At 41.2% G+C, this 22,274-nt stretch overlaps 1 protein-coding gene across 1 annotated transcript in view; it reads left to right on the forward strand.

Annotated features, from left to right (window-relative positions):
* The window catches only part of MSH5 (mutS homolog 5), an 819,710-nt gene that overhangs the window by 641,685 nt on the left and 155,751 nt on the right, over window positions 1–22,274 (forward strand). Inside the window, exons 14-16 of the mRNA XM_053689613.1 lie at window positions 4,376–4,502; window positions 17,333–17,482; window positions 17,666–17,740. Coding sequence (XP_053545588.1) covers window positions 4,376–4,502; window positions 17,333–17,482; window positions 17,666–17,740 — 352 coding nt within the window. The remainder of the gene's footprint in view (window positions 1–4,375; window positions 4,503–17,332; window positions 17,483–17,665; window positions 17,741–22,274) is intronic.

A 22,274-nucleotide genomic window follows, 5' to 3' on the forward strand; every position in this document is an offset into this window, starting at 1 on the left:
GTCAGCGATAGCGGGGGGCGGCAGATTAGGGGTTAATAAGTGTAAGGTTAGGGGTGTTTAGACTCGGGGTACATGTTAGAGTGTTAGGTGCAGACGTAGGAAGTGTTTTCCCATAGGAAACAATGGGGCTGCGTTAGGAGCTGAACGCTGCTTTTTTGCAGGTGTTAGGTTTTTTTTCAGCTCAAACAGCCCCATTGTTTCCTATGGGAGAATCGTGCACAAGCACGTTTTTGATGCCGGCCGCGTCCGTAAGCAACTCTGGTATCGAGAGTTGCATTTGCGGTAAAAATGCCCTACGCTCCTTTTTTGGAGCCTAACGCAGCATTTGTTTTAACTCTCAATACCAGAGTTAAATTTATGGTGCGGCCAGAAAAAAGCCCGCGGAGCGTTAACAGCCCTTTTACCGCCGAACTCCAAATCTAGGCCTATGTCTTTTATTCTTCTTTACAAGGGTAAGACCTTGTTCGACCCTGCTCTGCAGGAGATCATTTCTGATATCTTTGGGGAGTAAGGGCCATCCTTTCCCCGCACAAGATGATTACACTTGAGGGACGACAGACTAAGTTTTGGTCTTGGAATTGTTCCCTCTTTCTCAGCTAAACTGGAATAACCTAAGCCTGCATGGAGGCCCTACCTTTCTTGGAAGCCCAAGCGAACCAAGAAGCATGAAACTGGAACTAACTCAGCATGAGGGTCATGCCCCTGCTCCGAGGATGAATCTGATAGGGGGCTGACTATCGCTTTTTTGTTCAGGCCTGGGTGTGGGATGTTCAGAATCCCTGGGTTTTAGGCATAGAGTGATCGTTTCTGTTCCAGCAAAGTCTGTTTGTGGTTCCCGTTAAAGAGGGAACCTTCGGACTAATCTTGGATCTCAAGAGCTAAATTCTAGAGTTCCGTCCTCACGATGGAAACTATACGTTCCATGCTGCCACTGATTTAAGAAGGGTAGTTCATGACCACAGTGGTCCTAAAGGATTCATACCTGCATGTTCCCATTCACAGGGGCCATTACATCAATCATCAAGGGGGAACATGAAGTTCCCTGGCAATGACAGAAGTATCCAATATAATTAAATGGGCGGAGACCCATTCTTGATGCCTGTCAACGATCCACATCCCGGGAGTAGACAATTGGGAGGCGGATTCACGTTCCGTCTAGGGGAGTGGAAACTCCATCCGGAGGTGTTTTCCAAGCTGATCCTCAAGTGGGGACAGCCGGAGTTGGATCTGATGGTATGCGGGCCTGATATAGATGGCATCTCTACCTCCTTGGAGACTGACATTGAGGAAGGGCGTTCTCATTCAGGGTCCCTTCCTTCATCCAAATCGATTTTCTCTGAAGCTGTCTGTGTGAAGATTGCACGCTTCATTTTATCCAAGCGTGGGTTCTCTGATCCGGTCATAGAGAAATTAGTTCAGGCTCGTAAGCCTGTAACTAGAAAAATCTACCATAAGATTGGCATAGATACTTTTATTGGTGTGAATCCAAGGGCTACTCTTGATTTAGAGTTAGGATTCCTAGAGTTTTGTTTTTTTCTCCAGGAAAGTCTGGAGAAGGGTTTATCTGCTAGTCTAGCAGGTGTACCGGATGTACAATCTTTTTGTCGGGCCTTGGTAAGAGTCAGGCTTGTGTTCAAACCAGTTCCTCCTCTATGGAGTTTTATTATAGTTCTCAGAGTTCTCAAGGGACGCCATTTGAGCCTATGTATTCCTTAGATATCGAGTTGCTATCTTGGAACGTTCTTTTTCTGGGTGCTATTTCTTCTGCGCAACAAATATCAGAACTCTCGGCGCTACAATCAGAATTTCCATACCTTATTTTCCAATCAGATAAGACAGATTGGAGAAAGGGTTGTCAGCAGGTTCCTTAAAGGGACAGATTTCTGCTTTGTCTATTTTGCTTCACAAGCGTCTGGCAGATGTTCCAGATGTTCAGTTTTTTTGTCAGGTCTGTGTTCAGACCAATTGCTCCTCTTTGGAGTTTGAATTTAGTTCTTAATGTTCTGCAAGGGGTTCCGTTTGAACATATGCATTCCATAGATATTAAATTGTTATCTTGGAAAGTTTTATTTTTTGTTGCCTTTTCTTCTGCTCGCAGAGTTTCTGAGCTTTCGGCATTACAGTGTGATTCTCCTTATCTTATTTTCCATGCAGATAAGGTAGTGTTGCGTACCAGACCTGGTTTCTTCCTAAGGCTGTCTCAAATAAAAATATTAATCAGGAAATTGTTGTTCCTTCCTTGTGTCCTTATCCTTCTTCTAAGAAGGAGCGACTGTTACATAATTTGGATGTGGTCCGTGCCTTGAAGTTTTACTAGGAGTTTTGTCACTTTTCTTCCCTGTTCGTTTGTTTTTCTGGGAAGCGTAGGGGTCAGACAGCTAGGTCTACCTCTCCTACTTTTTGACTGAAGAGTATCATTCGTTTTGTATATGAGACTGCTGCACAGCAGCCTCCTGAACGTATTACGGCCCATTCCACTACGGCTGTGGCTTCCTCATGGGCATTTAAACATGATGCTTCTGTGGAACAGATTTGCATTCTGCAACTTGGTCTTCTCTTCTCACTTTTTCATAATTTTACAAATTTGATACCTTTGTCTCATCTGAGGCTATTTTTGGAAGGAAAGTTCTTCGAGCAGTGGTGCCTTCCGTTTAGGTTCCTGTCTTGTCCCTCCCTTTCATCCGTGTCCTATAGCTTTGGTATTGTATCCCATAAGTAAGGATGAAATCCGTGGACTCGTCATATCTTGTAAAAGAAAAGGAAATTTATGCTTACCTGATAAATTTGTTTCTTTTACAATATGACGAGTCCACGGCCCACCCTGTCCTTTTCTAAGACAGGTCTTTATTTTTGTTAAAATTCAGTCACCTCTGCTCCTTGGCTTTTCCTTTCTCTTCCTAACTTCGGTCGAATGACTGGAGTGGGAGGGAGGGGAGGAGCTATTTATGCAGCTCTGCTGTGGAGCTCTTTGCCTCCTCCTGCTGACCAGGAGGCAATATCACATAAGTAAGGATGAAATCCGTGGACTCGTCATATCGTAAAAGAAACACATTTATCAGGTAAGCATAAATTTCCTTTTTCACAGAGATACAACATCCAATCGGATAGTCAGCAACATGGTTTTAATTAACCTATGAGATCACGATGGGTCTTTTAAAAATGTGCAATGTGTTTAAGTTTCTCATGCTATGATTACGGCTTTAGCCGAAACGCGTAAGCCAGAGAACGCTGTTCTACCTGTCTATTAGATGTTGTTTATTTATAGAAGATTTTAATGGAAGCTGCTAAGCATAATAAAGATTGATTTTTATTCACGGAATTGCTGAGTGCTCCTCTCATTCATATGTTCGTTCAAATCGCTATTAAAGTTGGGGAGGAGTGAGCACAGGTGTTACAGGAGTAAAAGTCAGACCCTGGGTGGAGACGAGATTTCCCGTAGCACAAAGTACAAGCCGGAAGAAACTAGAGGAGAAGCTGATGATGTCAAAGCTGTTACTGTAGTGATCGAGGAGGGAGCTTAGTCGGAAAAGATTCATTACCAAAAGAATAACTTACCGACAAATGACAAGGCTCCTGTGGACCGATACTCAGACGAGACAAAGATTACAGCGATCCCACTACAAACAGCGGATAAGACCTATGACGCACACACAGTGTGCATACACCTATTGTGTCAGCTGTATGTCTTTTCCCCAACTTCATTAGAAGTGACTGCTTGTACACTAGCATAGCCCTGTGAGGACGACAGAGGCGGATTTTTCTGTTGGGACCAGATTGGTCTATTAAAGTTGTGCTTGGAATACGGGACAATCTCACATTACAGGTGATTCAGATTTGATAAGAAAAATTGTTATACTTTGGTGCTCAGACTTTTTGTTTGTGTTAAGTTCTTTTAAATATTGTTCTATTCTCATAATAACTATCCCTCCACCCTTGTCAGCAAAGTAATAATTTTACTTGGTGTGTACTTTCATATTAACCTTGCTCCTGTATTTGGAGCGCTAGCTATATATTTTTTTTCTAAATCAAATATCTAATTAAGGCATTTTGCAGCATTTTAAAAACCTACGTTATAGAATGTGGTTTTTGGCTGCTCCATGGAGCGTGAAACAAGCACAAGTTTTGCACGAAGTAAAATGTCCCTTTAATGATTTTATAGTTTTGATAGAAATATACTCAACTCATTAATATCCTCTTCCTAATGTTGACGATAACAGCTATGATAAACAGTTATTAGCTTTAGATGTTCCAAACTCTATTTGAGATGCCTATTACTGTATTTCTGCTGTTACCTCTGTTACTCCATTAGTAGCATTGGACATGATATGCTATTTGCCTCTCAGTATTAGATATTTAAATTTTTACTCCCAAACAGACATCCCCTTATGGAATTCTGCTCTGGAACCTTTGTCCCAAATGGAGCTTACAGTGAAGAGAATGAGAAGAGAATCAAAATCCTGACAGGACCTAACTCATGTGGAAAGAGTGTGTATCTGAAACAGGTGAGAGGGAGAAGGAGGAACAATGAGGGAAGAAGAAACTAAATATTTTTATGTATGCACGCCCCTACCTTGCCCAAACTCACATAGAGCCCGATGATCTAAAGGTCTCTGGACTGGCTCTTAATCTTACATCCCTGCTTTTCAACAAAAGTTACCAAGAGAGCTAAGAAAAATTGACAATAGAACTAAATTAGAAAGTTGTTTAAAATGACATGTTATGGGGCCGATTTATCATTTGTCTGGCGGACATGATCCGCTGTAGCAATCGTTCCCCAGACATCGATAAATGCCGATAGTATACGCTGTCTGCATTTATCATTGCACAAGCAGTTCTGGTGAACTGCTTGTGCAATGCCGACCCTGCAGATTTGCGGTCAATCGGCTGCTAGCAGGGGGTATCAATCAACCCGATCGTGTGCAATCTGGCGGATCGATGTCCGCAGCCTCAGAGGCAGCGGACAAGTTAAGGAGCCGCGGTCTTAAGACTCCTGTTTCCGGCGAGCCTGAAGGCTTTCACAGAAACGGGTATTTGGCCCCATTCGGGCCATAATAAATTGGCCCCTCTATCTGAATTATGAAAGAACATCTTTGGGTTTCATATCCATTTAAGGATATATTTTATGAAATCATGTAAAATTATAGGGAAATAACACTCCTTAAACAGTGGGCATCACTTTACCATATCAGGGCCTTATAAGTTATTGCTATTATGATGGTGTGATTAGGCCTTCCTTAGATATGCTAGAATCAGTACTGTTAGGCATTCGACATTGTTATGACAATCACGTAACAGCTGGATGGACACAGGATCACTAAAATAAAAAATTATTGTCTCTTTCAAATAAGGGGCTCCCGTTTCCTAATCTGTAGTAGAGGAAGGAAAGAGGGCTATCCCCACCCCCACATGATTTTGTTCCCTATGAATTTGTTTTTCTCAGGGAACAAAGTTGACTTGGTTGTCACCTGGGGTTGTCACCTATCATTTTAAAGAGGGATGCTCTTCTTTCAAAACATTTTAATGCATAGATGGGATGCTGGTGTCTGAATAGTCTGAATTGCATTTGGTTTTAGGTTGGTACAGTATACTGTTGTATAGGTGCTTCCACTTATTATTATTATTCTTTATTTATAAAGCGCCAACAGATTCCGCAGCACTGCCCATGGGTATAAGGATTAAAAGTACAATGGAGAAACAATACAATAAGAGACAAAAATTTACAGACAAATACATGGGGAATTGAGGCTCTATTCCCGTGGGAACTTACAATCTAGACAGTAGGAGGATGGGAAACAGGAGGTGGGGACTGCAAAGGTGAGAATGATATTAGTGAGGAAATAGATAAAGGCAACTGTTGCGTAAGTGAAGTTAATTTGTTAATGAGACGGGTGATAAGCTTCCCTGAACAAAAAGGTCTTTAGGGAACGTTTAAAGGAGGAGAGGTTATGGGAAAGTTTGAGAGCTCGAGGAAGTGTGTTCCAGAGGGTTGGTGCCGCACGAGAGAAGTCCTGTAGTCTAGCATGAGAGTAGGTGATGGTAGAAGACACAAGAAGCAGGTTATTGTTGGATCTTAGGGGGCGGGCTGGAGTATATTTGAGGACAAGTAGGGTGGGGCAGCATTGGAGAGGGCTTTGAAGGTCAGGGTGAAAATTTTGAATTTAATTCTGCTGTGAATGGGGAGCCAGTGAAGGGAATCACAGAGAGCTACAGCAGGAACAGAGCGTCGAGAGAGGTGGATTAGCCTTGCAGATGCATTTAGAATGGATTTCTACAGGTGCAAGGGGGAGAAGTAGGTGTAGCCTGTATATTAAGATTAAAGGTGAGCAGATGGTGGTCTAAGATGGGAAATGGGAGACAGGCAACATCAGAGAGAGAGCAGAGATAGGAGAATACCAGATCAACCGCGTGTTCATCACGGTGGGTAGGGAATAGGGTGGATTGTGAGAGGCTGAAGAAGTTAGTGAGTGAGAGAAGTTTGGAGGCAGCAGGGGCAGATAGGTTGTCAATTTAGTAGAAAGTAGCAAGAGCACTACACTGGTAGAGTAGGAACGCTCGGTTTAGTAATTAAATGTATACAGAGAATGTGTTTGGATTATTAGTAATCAAAATATATTTGATTATCTGTATCAATTTGTTGAATCTCTGTATTTTTATTCAGTATGTGCATATGTACCTAATGAGCTTGAGTGCTTGTGCATGGAACGACACTAGTTACAAATATAGTCTATATCTAGGAGGATAGAGACTAGAAGAATGCACTTGAGTAGCACTTCAGTTCCTAGAAATAATATTGATACTTGTATGAGACTTAAACACTCGCTAGGAGTCAATGGGTTGGAAGGAAAATTAAAACATAACTTTTATTAACTAAACATCAGATAAAAAATATGATGTGTACGTGTGTGCACTTTAAAAACACATAGCAACTTTGAAAATATAAGTGGCTCTAAGTATCAAGAAAATCAGTTATCTTGGACTAGAAATATAGGTGGATTGTATAAATACTGATTAATGTAAATCTATCTAACTGATAGTTTTCTTATCCCCTATAGTGTTATACACTGCTATAAGGTTCCCTAATGAAGTTGTTACTGTATCTGATTGGGTAATCGTATGTAGAAGATGGATACAAAATTTGTATCAGTAAAGGATACTAGTAACTAAAGTACTAAAATATGTTTGAACCTTCCATTATCAGAGTGAATGGGTCTCTAAATTGAGCTCGGTATTTTTTAATTATTACTTCTATTACACCAGATTATATTATTGATATGTGTATAAAGTAACAGCATATATTTATTCAATATTCCATTATTTCATTCACTGATATATTACACTAGCTCAAATAGCTAGAATATGTATATCAATATATACTGTATAAGTAACCTGTTATTACAGCAGGAGTTTTTTTAGTGTAAATGACTCAAGTTTATATCTGACATGTATGGGTGCTTGGTGTACTTTAACACAATTGCTCTTGAGAGTTTCGAGTTTGTGTTTACATTGGTAGTGGTGTTAATATTTCACCAATTTTAATACTTATGTAATTTATACTTTGTGGCAAAAGTTATCTGGCTTTTTCTATCACTTAAAATATCTAGTCATCTGGCAGGCTTTCAGTATCTTGCTTTTGAAATCTGCAGCGTTCACTGAACAAAAACCAGCGTTTTGAATAATTGTGTAGATATCTTGTGGGTATTATATTCTAGGTATCCCACATTTTTGCGTATCTATAATCAGGTACTAGTTGCTAAAGTGCAAACTTAAGTAGCCAGTATAAACGTCTAACCGTAATGCTTAACAGTATCAAGAAATTATTTTATCTTTAGTTTCTTCTAAATCAACCGTTGTAAGCAATTATTCGTTGTAGTTTAGAGACGTTTAAAGTATATATCATTATATTGTCAAAAAGAAGTTTACTTCTTTTTGACAATATAATGATATATACTTTAAACGTCTCTAAACTACAACGAATAATTGCTTACAACGGTTGATTTAGAAGGAACTAAAGATAAAATAATTTCTTGATACTGTTAAGCATTACGGTTAGACGTTTATACTGGCTACTTAAGTTTGCACTTTAGCAACTAGTACCTGATTATAGATACGCAAAAATGTGGGATACCTAGAATATAATACCCACAAGATATCTACACAATTATTCAAAACGCTGGTTTTTGTTCAGTGAACGCTGCAGATTTCAAAAGCAAGATACTGAAAGCCTGCCAGATGACTAGATTTTAAGTGATAGAAAAAGCCAGATAACTTTTGCCACAAAGTATAAATTACATAAGTATTAAAATTGGTGAAATATTAACACCACTACCAATGTAAACACAAACTCGAAACTCTCAAGAGCAATTGTGTTAAAGTACACCAAGCACCCATACATGTCAGATATAAACTTGAGTCATTTACACTAAAAAAACTCCTGCTGTAATAACAGGTTACTTATACAGTATATATTGATATACATATTCTAGCTATTTGAGCTAGTGTAATATATCAGTGAATGAAATAATGGAATATTGAATAAATATATGCTGTTACTTTATACACATAATAATATAATCTGGTGTAATAGAAGTAATAATTAAAAAATACCGAGCTCAATTTAGAGACCCATTCACTCTGATAATGGAAGGTGCAAACATATTTTAGTACTTTAGTTACTAGTATCCTTTACTGATACAAATTTTGTATCCATCTTCTACATACGATTACCCAATCAGATACAGTAACAACTTCATTAGGGAACCTTATAGCAGTGTATAACACTATAGGGGATAAGAAAACTATCAGTTAGATAGATTTACATTAATCAGTATTTATACAATCCACCTATATTTCTAGTCCAAGATAACTGATTTTCTTGATACTTAGAGCCACTTATATTTTCAAAGTTGCTATGTGTTTTTAAAGTGCACACACGTACACATCATATTTTTATCTGATGTTTAGTTAATAAAAGTTATGTTTTAATTTTCCTTCCAACCCATTGACTCCTAGCGAGTGTTTAAGTCTCATACAAGTATCAATATTATTTCTAGGAACTGAAGTGCTACTCAAGTGCATTCTTCTAGTCTCTATCCTCCTAGATATAGACTATATTTGTAAGCAGATAGGTTGTCAATGGGGATGTTGAAGTCCCCCAGAATTAGAGTAGGTGTATTTGTAGAGAGAAAGTAAGGAAGCCAGGCAGCAAAGTTGTCAAGGAATTGGGAGGTTGGTCCAGGGGGGCGACAGTATCTGATAAAATGATTAAAATGATTATGGGTAGACAAATGGAGACAGAGGAAATGGTTACCAGAGGAATCTAGCATAAATTAAAGGGGTGTTAAAAAGCAGTCAGGGAGGCAGAAGCAGGAAGGCATACCAAAGGAACAAATTTGAATCAGTGTTGCTGTTATTTTTTTATGTTGATAGATATTTTATTGGATATTCAATTTTTCTCCACTAGATGGCAATATTATGTTTTAAAGGTTTTTAAATGAACAGTAAATGGATTGGGTAGAGCATGACATTTTAAACAACTTTCAAGTTTACTTTTGTTATCAATTTTGCTTAGTTATCTTGGTAGCCTTTGTTAAAGAGTATTACGAGGTGAGCTCAGGAGCATGCCCGTGTCTTTAGACATCTGGCAGCAATGTTTGTAACAATGTTTATAGCAACATTATACATAGTTGCAAACACTGCTGCCATAGACCGCAAAAGACACGTTCATGCTCCTAAAGTTCTATTTTCTCCAACATAGGTGTGTCCGGTCCACGGCGTCATCCTTACTTGTGGGATATTCTCTTCCCCAACAGGAAATGGCAAAGAGCCCAGCAAAGCTGGTCACATGATCCCTCCTAGGCTCCGCCTACCCCAGTCATTCTCTTTGCCGTTGCACAGGCAACATCTCCACTGAGATGGTTAAGAGTTTTTTGGTGTTTAAATGTAGTTTTTATCCTTCAATCAAGTGTTTGTTATTTTAAAATAGTGCTGGTATGTACTATTTACTCTGAAACAGAAAAGAGATGAAGATTTCTGTTTGTAAGAGGAAGATGATTTTAGCAAACGTTACTAAAATCGATTGCTGTTTCCACACAGGACTGTTGAGATGAAGTAACTTCAGTTGGGGGAAACAGTTGGCAGACTTTTCTGCTTGAGGTATGACTGGCCACATTTCTAACAAGACTATGTAATGCTGGAAGGCTGTCATTTCCCCTATGGGGACCGGTAAGCCATTTTCTTAGATTAAGTAAAAGAATAAAGGGCTTCATAAGGGCTTAAAAAACTGGTAGACATTTTTCTGGGCTAAAACGATTACTTTGCTAAGCATATTTTGCAGATTATAACTCTTAATAGTTATCATAATCTTGGGGATTGTTTTAAAAAAACGGCAGGCACTGTATTGGACACCTTTTTCAGATGGGGGCCTTTTCTAGTCATAGGCAGAGCCTCATTTTCGCGCCACTAATGCGCAGTTGTTTTTGGAAAGCAAGGCATGCAGATGCATGTGTGAGGAGCTAAGAACCACTGAAAAAGCTTATAGAAGGCGTCATTTGGTATCGTATTCCCCTCTGGGCTTGGTTGGGTCTCAGCAAAGCTGATAACTGGGACTGTATAGGGGTTAAATCTAAAAACGGCTCCGGTTCCGTTATTTTAAGGGTTAAAGCTTTCAAATTTGGTGTGCAATACTTTTAATGCTTTAAGACACTGTGGTGAAATTTTGGTGAATTTTGAACAATTCCTTCATACTTTTTCACATATTCAGTAATAAAGTGTGTTCAGTTTAAAATTTAAAGTGACAGTAACGGTTTTATTTTAAAACGTTTTTTGTGCTTTGTTGACAAGTTTAAGCCTGTTTAACATGTCTGTACCATCAGATAAGCTATGTTCTATATGTATGAAAACCAAGGTTTCTCCCCATTTAAATTTATGTGATAATTGTGCCATAGTGTCCAAACAAAGTAGGGACAATGATGCCACAGATAATGATATTGCCCAAGATGATTCCTCAAATGAGGGGAGTAAGCATGATACTGCATCATCCCCTTCTGTGTCTACACCAGTTTTGCCCACACAAGAGGCCCCTAGTACATCTAGTGCGCCGATACTTATTACCATGCAACAATTAACGGCTGTAATGGATAATTCTATTGCAAACATTTTATCCAAAATGCCTACTTATCAGAGAAAGCGCGGTTGCTCTGTTTTAAACACTGAAGAGCAAGAGGATGCTGATGATAACTGTTCTGACATACCCTCACACCAATCTGAAGGGGCCAGGAGGGAGGTTTTGTCTGAGGGAGAAATTTCAGATTCAGGAAAAATTTCTCAACAAGCTGAACCTGATGTTGTAACATTTAAATTTAAATTAGAACATCTCCGCGCACTGCTTAAGGAGGTATTATCTACTCTGGATGATTGTGACAATTTGGTCATTCCAGAGAAATTATGTAAGATGGACAAGTTCCTAGAGGTTCCGGTGCCCCCCGATGCTTTTCCTATACCCAAGCGGGTGGCGGACATAGTAAATAAGGAGTGGGAAAGGCCCGTCATACCTTTTGTTCCTCCCCCTATATTTAAGAAATTATTTCCTATAGTCGACCCCAGAAAGGACTTATGGCAGGCAGTCCCCAAGGTCGAGGGGGCGGTTTCTACTCTAAACAAACGCACTACTATTCCTATAGAAGATAGTTGTGTTTTCAAAGATCCTATGGATAAAAAATTAGAGGGTTTGCTTAAAAAGATGTTTGTTCAGCAAGGTTACCTTCTACAACCAATTTCATGCATTGTTCCTGTCACTACGGCAGCGTGTTTCTGGTTCGAAGAACTAGAAAAGTCGCTCAATAAAGAATCTTCGTATGAGGAGGTTATGGACAGAGTTCAAGCACTTAAATTGGCTAACTCTTTTATTTTAGATGCCGCTTTGCAATTAGCTAGATTAGCGGCGAAAAATTCAGGGTTTGCTATCGTGGCGCGCAGAGCGCTTTGGCTAAAGTCTTGGTCAGCGGATATGTCTTCCAAGACAAAATTGCTTAACATCCCTTTCAAGGGTAAAACACTGTTTGGTCCTGATTTGAAAGAGATTATTTCAGACATCACCGGGGGAAAGGGCCACGCCCTCCCTCAGGATAGGTCTTTTAAGGCTAAAAATAAGCCTAATTTTCGTCCCTTTCGCAGAAACGGACCAGCCTCTAATTCTACATCCTCTAAGCAAGAGGGTAATACTTCACAACCCAAACCAGCCTGGAGACCGATGCAAGGCTGGAACAAGGGTAAGCAGGCCAAGAAGCCTGCCACTGCTACCAAAACAGCATGAAGGGATGGCCCCCTATCCGGGACCGGATCTGGTGGGGGGCAGACTTTCTCTCTTTGCTCAGGCTTGGGCAAGAGATGTTCAGGATCCTTGGGCACTAGAAATAGTTTCTCAAGGTTATCTCCTGGAATTCAAGGAACTACCCCCAAGGGGAAGGTTCCACAGGTCTCAATTATCTTCAAACCAAATAAAAAGACAGGCATTCTTACATTGTGTAGAAGACCTGTTAAAGATGGGAGTAATTCATCCAGTTCCAATAGGAGAACAAGGGATGGGGTTTTACTCCAACCTGTTCATAGTTCCCAAAAAAGAGGTAACATTCAGACCAATTTTAGATCTCAAGATCCTAAACAAATTTCTCAGGGTTCCATCGTTCAAAATGGAAACCATTTGAATGATCCTTCCCACCATCCAGGAAGGTCAATTTATGACCACGGTGGATTTAAAGGATGCGTACCTACATATTCCTATCAACAAGGAACATCATCAGTTCCTAAGGTTCGCTTTTCTGGACAAGCATTACCAGTTTGTGGCTCTTCCATTCGGATTAGCCACTGCTCCGAGAATTTTCACAAAGGTACTAGGGTCCCTTCTAGCGGTGCTAAGACCAAGGGGCATTGCAGTAGTACCTTACTTGGACGACATCCTGATTCAAGCGTCGTCTCTGTCAAAAGCAAAGGCTCATACGGACATCGTCCTAGCCTTTCTCAGATCTCACGGATGGAAAGTGAACAAAGAAAAAAGTTCTCTGTCCCCGTCAACAAGAGTTCCCTTCTTGGGAACAATAATAGATTCCTTAGAAATGAGGATTTTTCTGACAGAGGTCAGAAAATCAAAAATTCTAAGCTCTTGTCAAGTACTTCATTCTGTTCTTCGTCCTTCCATAGCGCAGTGCATGGAAGTAATAGGATTGATGGTTGCAGCAATGGACATAGTTCCTTTTGCACGAATTCATCTAAGACCATTACAACTGTGCATGCTCAGACAGTGGAATGGGGATTATACAGACTTGTCTCCGACGATTCAAGTAGATCAAAAGACCAGAGATTCACTCGGTTGGTGGCTGATCCTGGACAACCTGTCACAGGGAATGAGCTTCCGCAGACCAGAGTGGGTCATTGTCACGACCGACGCCAGTCTGGTGGGCTGGGGCGCGGTCTGGGAACCCCTGAAAGCTCAGGGTCTATGGTCTCGGGAAGAATCTCTTCTCCCGATAAACATTCTGGAACTGAGAGCGATATTCAATGCTCTCAAAGCTTGGCCTCAACTAGCAAAGGCCAAATTCATAAGATTTCAATCAGACAACATGACGACTGTTGCATATATCAACCATCAGGGGGGAACAAGGAGTTCCCTGGCGATGGAGGAAGTGACCAAGATAATTCAATGGGCGGAGAATCACTCCTGCCACTTGTCTGCAATCCACATCCCAGGAGTGGAAAATTGGGAAGCGGATTTTCTGAGTCGTCAGACATTCCATCCGGGGGAGTGGGAACTCCATCCGGAAATCTTTGCCCAAATAACTCAATTATGGGGCATTCCAGACATGGATCTGATGGCGTCTCGTCAGAACTTCAAGGTTCCTTGCTACGGGTCCAGATCCAGGGATCCCAAGGCGACTCTAGTAGATGCACTAGTAGCACCTTGGACCTTCAACCTAGCTTATGTATTCCCACCGTTTCCTCTCATTCCCAGGCTGGTAGCCAGGATCCATCAGGAGAGGGCTTCGGTGATCTTGATAGCTCCTGCGTGGCCACGCAGGACTTGGTATGCAGACCTGGTGAATATGTCATCGGCTCCACCATGGAAGCTACCTTTGAGACAGGACCTTCTTGTTCAAGGTCCATTCGAACATCCGAATCTGGTCTCCCTCCAACTGACGGCTTGGAGATTGAACGCTTGATTTTATCAAAGCGTGGGTTTTCAGATTCTGTAATAGATACTATGATTCAGGCTAGAAAGCCTGTAACTAGAAAAATTTACCATAAAATATGGAAAAAATATATCTGTTGGTGTGAATCTAAAGGATTCCCATGGAACAAGATAAAAATTCCTAAGATTCTATCCTTTCTACAAGAAGGTTTGGAGAAAGGATTATCTGCAAGTTCTCTGAAGGGACAGATCTCTGCTTTATCTGTTTTACTTCACAAACGGCTGGCAGCCGTGCCAGATGTTCAAGCATTTGTTCAGGCTCTGGTTAGAATCAAGCCTGTTTACAGACCTTTGACTCCTCCCTGGAGTCTAAATCTAGTTCTTTCAGTTCTTCAAGGGGTTCCGTTTGAACCCTTACATTCCATAGATATTAAGTTATTATCTTGGAAAGTTTTGTTTTTGGTTGCAATTTCTTCTGCTAGAAGAGTTTCAGAGTTATCTGCTCTGCAGTGTTCTCCGCCCTATCTGGTGTTCCATGCAGATAAGGTGGTTTTGCGTACTAAGCCTGGTTTTCTTCCGAAAGTTGTTTCCAACAAAAATATTAACCAGGAGATAGTTGTACCTTCTTTGTGTCCGAATCCAGTTTCTAAGAAGGAACGTTTGTTACACAATTTGGACGTAGTCCGTGCTCTAAAATTCTATTTAGAGGCTACTAAAGATTTCAGACAAACATCTTCTTTGTTTGTTGTTTATTCTGGTAAAAGGAGAGGTCAAAAAGCAACTTCTACCTCTCTTTCTTTTTGGCTTAAAAGCATTATCCGATTGGCTTATGAGACTGCCGGACGGCAGCCTCCTGAAAGAATCACAGCTCACTCCACTAGGGCTGTGGCTTCCACATGGGCCTTCAAGAACGAGGCTTCTGTTGACCAGATATGTAAGGCAGCGACTTGGTCTTCACTGCACACTTTTGCCAAATTTTACAAATTTGATACTTTTGCTTCTTCGGAGGCTATTTTTGGGAGCCTTCCATTTAGGTGACCTGATTTGCTCCCTCCCTTCATCCGTGTCCTAAAGCTTTGGTATTGGTTCCCACAAGTAAGGATGACGCCGTGGACCGGACACACCTATGTTGGAGAAAACAGAATTTATGCTTACCTGATAAATTACTTTCTCCAACGGTGTGTCCGGTCCACGGCCCGCCCTGGTTTTTTTAATCAGGTCTGATTAATTATTTTCTCTAACTACAGTCACCACGGTATCATATGGTTTCTCCTATGCATATTTCCTCCTGTACGTCGGTCGAATGACTGGGGTAGGCGGAGCCTAGGAGGGATCATGTGACCAGCTTTGCTGGGCTCTTTGCCATTTCCTGTTGGGGAAGAGAATATCCCACAAGTAAGGATGACGCCGTGGACCGGACACACCGTTGGAGAAAGTAATTTATCAGGTAAGCATAAATTCTGTTATTCTACCTAGGTTTACTCTTCAACAAAGGATACCAAAAGCAAATTCGATAATAAAATTAACTTGGAAAGTTGTTTATTTTACCTGAATCATGAACATTTAATTTTTTTTAATATTTGCTGCTAGCAGGGGGTGTCAATCAGCCCGATCGTATCCGATCTGGCTGATTGCTGTCCACCACCTCAGAGGGGGCAGATGAGTTATGGAGCAGCGATCTTATGACCGCTGCTTCTTAACTTCCGCTTCAGGCGAACCTGAAGCGGAGAGGGTCGGAAGCAACATCCACTGCTTCATAAATCGACCCCATTGAAGCTGAATGCTGACTATACTACACAGTAGATTTGAAATAAACTTTCATCCTGGTTATGCTTACATAAATAGAACACACACACACATATATATATATATATATATATATATATATATATATATATGTATATGCACACAGTATCTCACAAGAGTGAGTACACCCCTCACATTTTTGTAAATATTTTATTATATCTTTTCATGTGACAACACTGAAAAAATGACAAGCAGAGCATGATCCCCTCCCTTCGGAGACTGGGCCGCAGGGCAGTATTCCAACATGGTAACGACCCCAAACACTCCTCCAAGACGACCACAGCCTTGCTAAAGAGGGTAAAGGTGATGGACTGGCCAAGCATGTCTCCAGACCTAAACCCTATTGAGCATCTTTGGGGCATCCTCAAACGGAAGGTGGCGGAGCACAAGGTCTCTAACATCCACCAGCTCTGTGATGTCGTCATGGAGGAGTGGAAGAGGACTCCAGAGGCAACCTGTGAAGCTCTGGTGAACTCCATGCCCAAGAGGGTTAAGGCAGTGCTGGAAAATAATGGTGGCCACACAAAATATTGACACATTGGGCCCAATTTGGACATTTCCACTTAGGGGTGTACTCACTTTTGTTGAGACATTAATGGCTGTGTGTTAAGTTATTTTGAGGGGACAGCAAATTTACACTGTTATATTTACACTGGTATACAGGCTGTACAATCACTACTTTACATTGTAGCAAAGTGTAATTTCTTCAGTGTTGTCATATGAAAAGGTATAATAAAATATTTACAAAAATGTGAGGGGTGTACTCACTCTTGTGAGATACTGTGTGTATATATATATATATATATATATATATATATATATATATATATATATAATTTATTTTGTCCCCTTTTCCTGTAATTCCATTTTGAAATTGTGAGCTTTTCAGTTCCTGTTATAGAGGAGAACACTGTTATACTATATATCACACAGCCATTGGCTGCACACTCTAGTGACCTATCTATTACTGTCCCTAATTGGTCACAGCAGAGAAGGTAACCTAAGTTACAACATGGCAGCTCCCATTGTTTTATAGACACTAAAACTTTACACTTATTTTATCAATATTTAAACAGCTAAAGAAACTTTAAATAATACATCTACATGTTATTCTCAGTCTAATCTTTTCTTTGAATCCATCATTCTATCTAGCATTTATTTAGTATTTAGTTTTGCTTTAAGATCTGACACATTTCTTTATCAAAGTCAACTTCACACTCCGAAATGTTCACACTTGTTTAAGCCTTCTCTTGTTCACTCTCTATGATCTTTGCTCTCTCTAGCCATACCACATTTTAAACCTTCCCTTCCCCCTCTCTCCATCTCACTATTTTCTACCTTTTCCAGGTTGGTCTCATTATCTTCATGTCTATGATTGGAAGTTATGTTCCAGCATCTAAAGCTGAGATTGGTCCCATTGATGCAATCTTCACACGTATCCAGTCCAGAGAGTCTGTGTCTCTTGGCTTGTCAACCTTCATGATCGACTTGAACCAGGTGCTTTTCCAACCTTGAGGTGCCAAAATCAATATAACCTGTATATCAGTCCCAGAGCAGTGCCCAACAACTTCTATACTGTGAAACCCATAGGCGTATGTGCCTGTCTCAGAGGCCTGCTATGGTATTGATACCTTTTAATTCACACCGGACGTTTCATGTTGTACTTTATTATATTTTTAGGTGGCAAGAGCAGTAGATAATGCAACAGAGAAGTCACTAGTTTTAATTGATGAATTCGGTAAAGGGACCAACACGGTAAGTTCAATTTTGTGCACATTTCTGACTGTTCTGGGGGGAAGACAGTTGCATTGCTCCATGTCTGTGTCAATGTAGCTCCCTGCCAGAGGAGGGACTATCATGTTGATTTCATCTCTCTTTGTCACTCTGGGGTACGTATAGATTTACAGTTCTTTATTGTACAGGGAATTGGCAAACTGGTACCTCCCCTTTGTCTATGTTAATCTACTATTCGGTTTTTGGTGGGGACGCCTTTTGGGCAGACATACAGTATATACTATTTCCTTCCTAAGATAGGGAGAGTCCACGGCTTCATTCCTTACTGTTGGGAAATACAACACCTGGCCACCAGGAGGAGACAATGACACCCCAGCCAAAAGCTTAAATATACCTCCCACTTCCTCATTACCTCATTCATTCTTTGCCTTTTCGTCACGTTAGGCGGTGGCAAAGAAGTGTCAGAAGATTTGGTGAGTCCTGAAAAAGGGTATCTGCCCTTTGAGATAGGACTGGAGTTTTAAGTAGTCATGTCAACCTCTCAGTGAGAGTATTGATGAAAGTTTGAGTCTGGAGATGCAGGGAAAGTTTTTCTGCGAAACCATCCAGACTACTGCTAACAGCTCCTAAGCAATCAGTGGTGACGAGTTTCACTTCCTGCTTTTTCTCACTCAAGTGCATGTCAGGAGCGCTGCTATAAGACTGTCACACTTGAGAGGCTGTGTTCTGTTCCACAGCATGGATCCTGGAGGTAAAATTATTTCAATTTTTACACATAAAACGCTATAACAGGGTCACAGTGTGGCTCCTTTATACCTTGATAGGATCCAGGGTAAATATCCTCTGAAGGGGGTTTATTGAACAGTTGGGGTTAATTAATCAGTGTATTAATTATTTACATGCTGCTTTGTGTGATTTTTTTCTGGGCTGATAGACTGTGTGTTTTTGGCTGGAACAAAAAGGTTTAACTTTTAAGTTTCACTTTCGTTTTTAGAAGTGTTGCACAGCTCCTATTGCTTGCTGTACTTGTAATAACAGGAAAAGTACTGTCTTGCATTCTATGTGACCGGGTGTGGTCTATGTTCATTTCCTCCATTCCGGCTGAAACTTGAACCTGAGGAGAGCGATTCCTCTGTTAACTGTCTGGGTCTAGGAGGTGATGAGTGCCGAAGCCATTGGGAGCATAAAGGTGCAGTTTTGTATGATAAAAACGTTTTTATTTGTGTCCTCCTGTGGGTATAACCTGAGCTATGGAGGACTCTGACATGTTAGAAGGTATTCCTTCTGTACTAAATCATACCTGTTTATATTGTGAGGAGGCCATGGTGTCCCTGCCCACTCAATTATGTTCCACATGCCTTAACACCGTTATAAAGTCTAAGAAGGGAGACAAGCCTGCTTAGGCTCTTAGTCTCTCTGAGCCGTCTATCTCTCAGGACTCGGCGTCCCGTGAGGTTACTACCCTTGCTACATTATCCACTCCACATGCAGTTCTCCGTGCACATCTAATCCTCCATGCAAAGGGGACCTTCTTCCTGTGGACTTTGCCGCGCAGTTACAAATGGCGGTGTCTGCGGCCCTCAGTGCATTACCTCGCTCTAACAAACACAAGAGAAAGGTTAAACATAGCTCTCCTGACCTGGAGTCATCTAAATATTTATCGGATTTAGCTATTATGTCCCAGTAATCCAATGATGAGTTGACTTCTGTAGCTTCAGAGGGTGAACTTTCTGGGTCGGAGTCCTTAGCGTCTAAGCCTCCTGCTGCAGAGGATCCATCCTTTAGATTTAAAATTGAGCACTTTTTTTATTAAAGGAGGTTCTGTCTACGTTAGAGGTTCCAGAGGCCACGCTGCCTGAAGAACCTATGATACCTAAATTAGACAGAGTTTACAAGACAGGAAAGTTCCTTTGACGTTTCCTGCGCCGGTTAAGATGGCAAACATTATTAAGAACGAATGGGAAAGAATTGGTTCTTTCTTTTCTTGTACAAGATATGACGAGTCCATGGATTTCATCCTTACTTATAGGATATCGCCTCCTGGTCAGCAGGAGGAGGCAAAGAGCTCCACAGCAGAGCTGCATAAATAGCTCCTCCCTTCCCTCCCCCTCCAGTCATTCTGTTTGCCTGTGTTAGTGATAGGAAGAGGCAAAGTGAGGTGTTAGTTATAGATTCTTCAATCAAGTGTTTATTATTTTTGAGGTAGTGCCACAGTGTGCTACTTTGTTTTGGGGTATAGCCTGGACCAAATCACTCTCCTCAGTGCAAAAAGAGAAGTATTTGATGGTTTCAAAGCAATGGGAACTTGTGGGACTTAATTCTCACTGCGCCTCCCATAGATGTATGCTGCCCTGCTTGTAAAAGTCTGAGGGAGTAAAGCTCAGTACTTTTTTATTTCCACAGGCCAATGTGAAGAGGAGGAAAGAACTTCACAAGCCGGATGAGATGCCTTTCTGTGGGGCAGACAAAGTCTAAGGTAAGTGCTAATCTTTATTTTCTGGAAACACGCACACAGAGATGATTTAGCACCTTATTTATGGACTATCCCAGGGATGGGGGTAAGTTTCAAAGGCAGTTCTGTACATCACAAGCTACACTCCCAGCGGCTTATTACTACTTTGACAGCCGGTGGAGAGGCTTATCCTATTTCAATACTTAAGTTATATATGATTCTTGTAAGGGTATGTGTTATGTTACTTATCAATGTGTCTTCCGCTTGCTATTACTGACAAGCCGATAGACAGGGTGCTTATATTTAAGCATCATGTGCTCTAGTAACAAGGGGAACTGACTGGGAGCTTTATTGTGTTTTGTGACTGTTGTTTTTCTAACGCTGACCCTGCTCACTTTGGCTTCGACGAGGCATTGCGTTCCTCAGCCGACAGGGAAATTTCTGTGTCCCATTCATACGGGGTGTACTGAGATGGCACCCGACAGGGGACTTGGTGCCTTTTAGTGTCTATTACTTTAGGCTCCAGATGGCCCCATTTTTTTGCCGCGCTCCGGAGATTGAACTCGATACGCCCACGATAGGCGGAGCCTCGTTACACGCCATTGTGTGCGCTCATTTACCTCCTTGTTGATATTCCGGCGGCTTCATTTTCCCTCGCACTACTTGTTTGCATACGCCCACGAATGGGCGGAGAGTTGTTAGTGCCATTGTGCGTGCGCTATTTGGCTTTTTTCTCTAACGGGTCGCATGGTGCCTCCCCGGCTGTTTTTCAAAAGAACAACATACAGCTGGGAGGTTTTTCTCGCACTGTCTAGAGAGTTTTTAGAGTGCTTTTAGAGTGAGGTGACGTCTTCTCTGTCACGCTAAGCAGAGAGGCGTCACAAGTGGCACATGTTCCAAGTAAAGTTAGAATTAATTGGAGGTGCAGCTAATATGCATTATCAATCACATGAAGCATTCCATACATTTTGACCCTTATATGTAAGGAACATTCTCAGATGGTGTTGTTCCACATGTGTTATGAGAACTACCTTCAGTATTGGTTCCTATAAGCAGCATTTTGACTCTTGGCAATTTTTTACATAGATCTTGCCTCTATTTTCTTATACATGCTGCTGCAAGGTTTCTTTACATAGAGAACACTGCTCCGGGACTTAACCAGTTCGTTTTGCAGGTTACTGTATGAGGGGTCTCTGGGTTATGCAATATTGCGTGAGACTATAACAGAGTTTTTATTTTGCTACTGTTTATTGGTGTGTCTCCATTCTTTGTGACTTAGAATGGCACGCACGCGCTCAACTATACTGTTTCCTTTAAAATGTAAAGTGATACAGGACAGCATCTGAGCTCTTAACTAGCTACTTCATATATTACAGCCTCTCCTTTGCTGATTACAAAACCAAGGAGCTGAGTTGATCTTGGCAGGCGTTCTCTAAGGAGAGCTATCTCTTCCCTAACTAAGCGTACGACTGTCCCTATTGAGGACAGTTGTGCTTTCAAAGACCCCATGGATAAAACGTTGGAGGGTCTTCTCACAAAGCTATATGTTCATCAAGGACTTCTATTGCAACTGACGGCCTGCATTGTAACTGTCACAACTGCGGATGCTTTTTGGTTTGACACTCTAGAATGAGTCTCTTATGACTGAGACTTCTTTAGGGGAAATACCGGATATAATTAAGGTCCTTAAGCTGGCTAATTCTTTTATTACGGATGCCGCCTTTCAGATTGCCAAATTGGCACTTTAGAATGCAGGATTTTCCATTCTAGCGCGCAGATCCTTATGGTTAAAATCTTGGTCTGCAGATGTGTCCTCTAAATCCACACTTTTGGCTATTCCTTTCAAGGGGAAGACCCTATTCGGGCCTGACTTGAAAGAGATCATTTCTGACATTACGGGAGGTAAGGGTCACCTCCTACCTCAAGATAAAACATCTAAGTAGAGGGGTAGACAGAGTAATTTTCGTTCCTTTCGGAATTTCAAGGAAGTCCCCTTTTCCTCTTCCGCTAAACAGGAAGGGAATTTTGCACAAGCCAAGTCCGTCTGGAGACCCGACCAGGCTTGAAACAAGAGTAAACAACCCAAGAAGCCCGCTGCTGCTC

The sequence above is a fragment of the Bombina bombina genome, chromosome 7 (genome assembly GCF_027579735.1).
Source record: "Bombina bombina isolate aBomBom1 chromosome 7, aBomBom1.pri, whole genome shotgun sequence".
NCBI classification, from domain to species: Eukaryota; Metazoa; Chordata; class Amphibia; order Anura; family Bombinatoridae; genus Bombina; species Bombina bombina.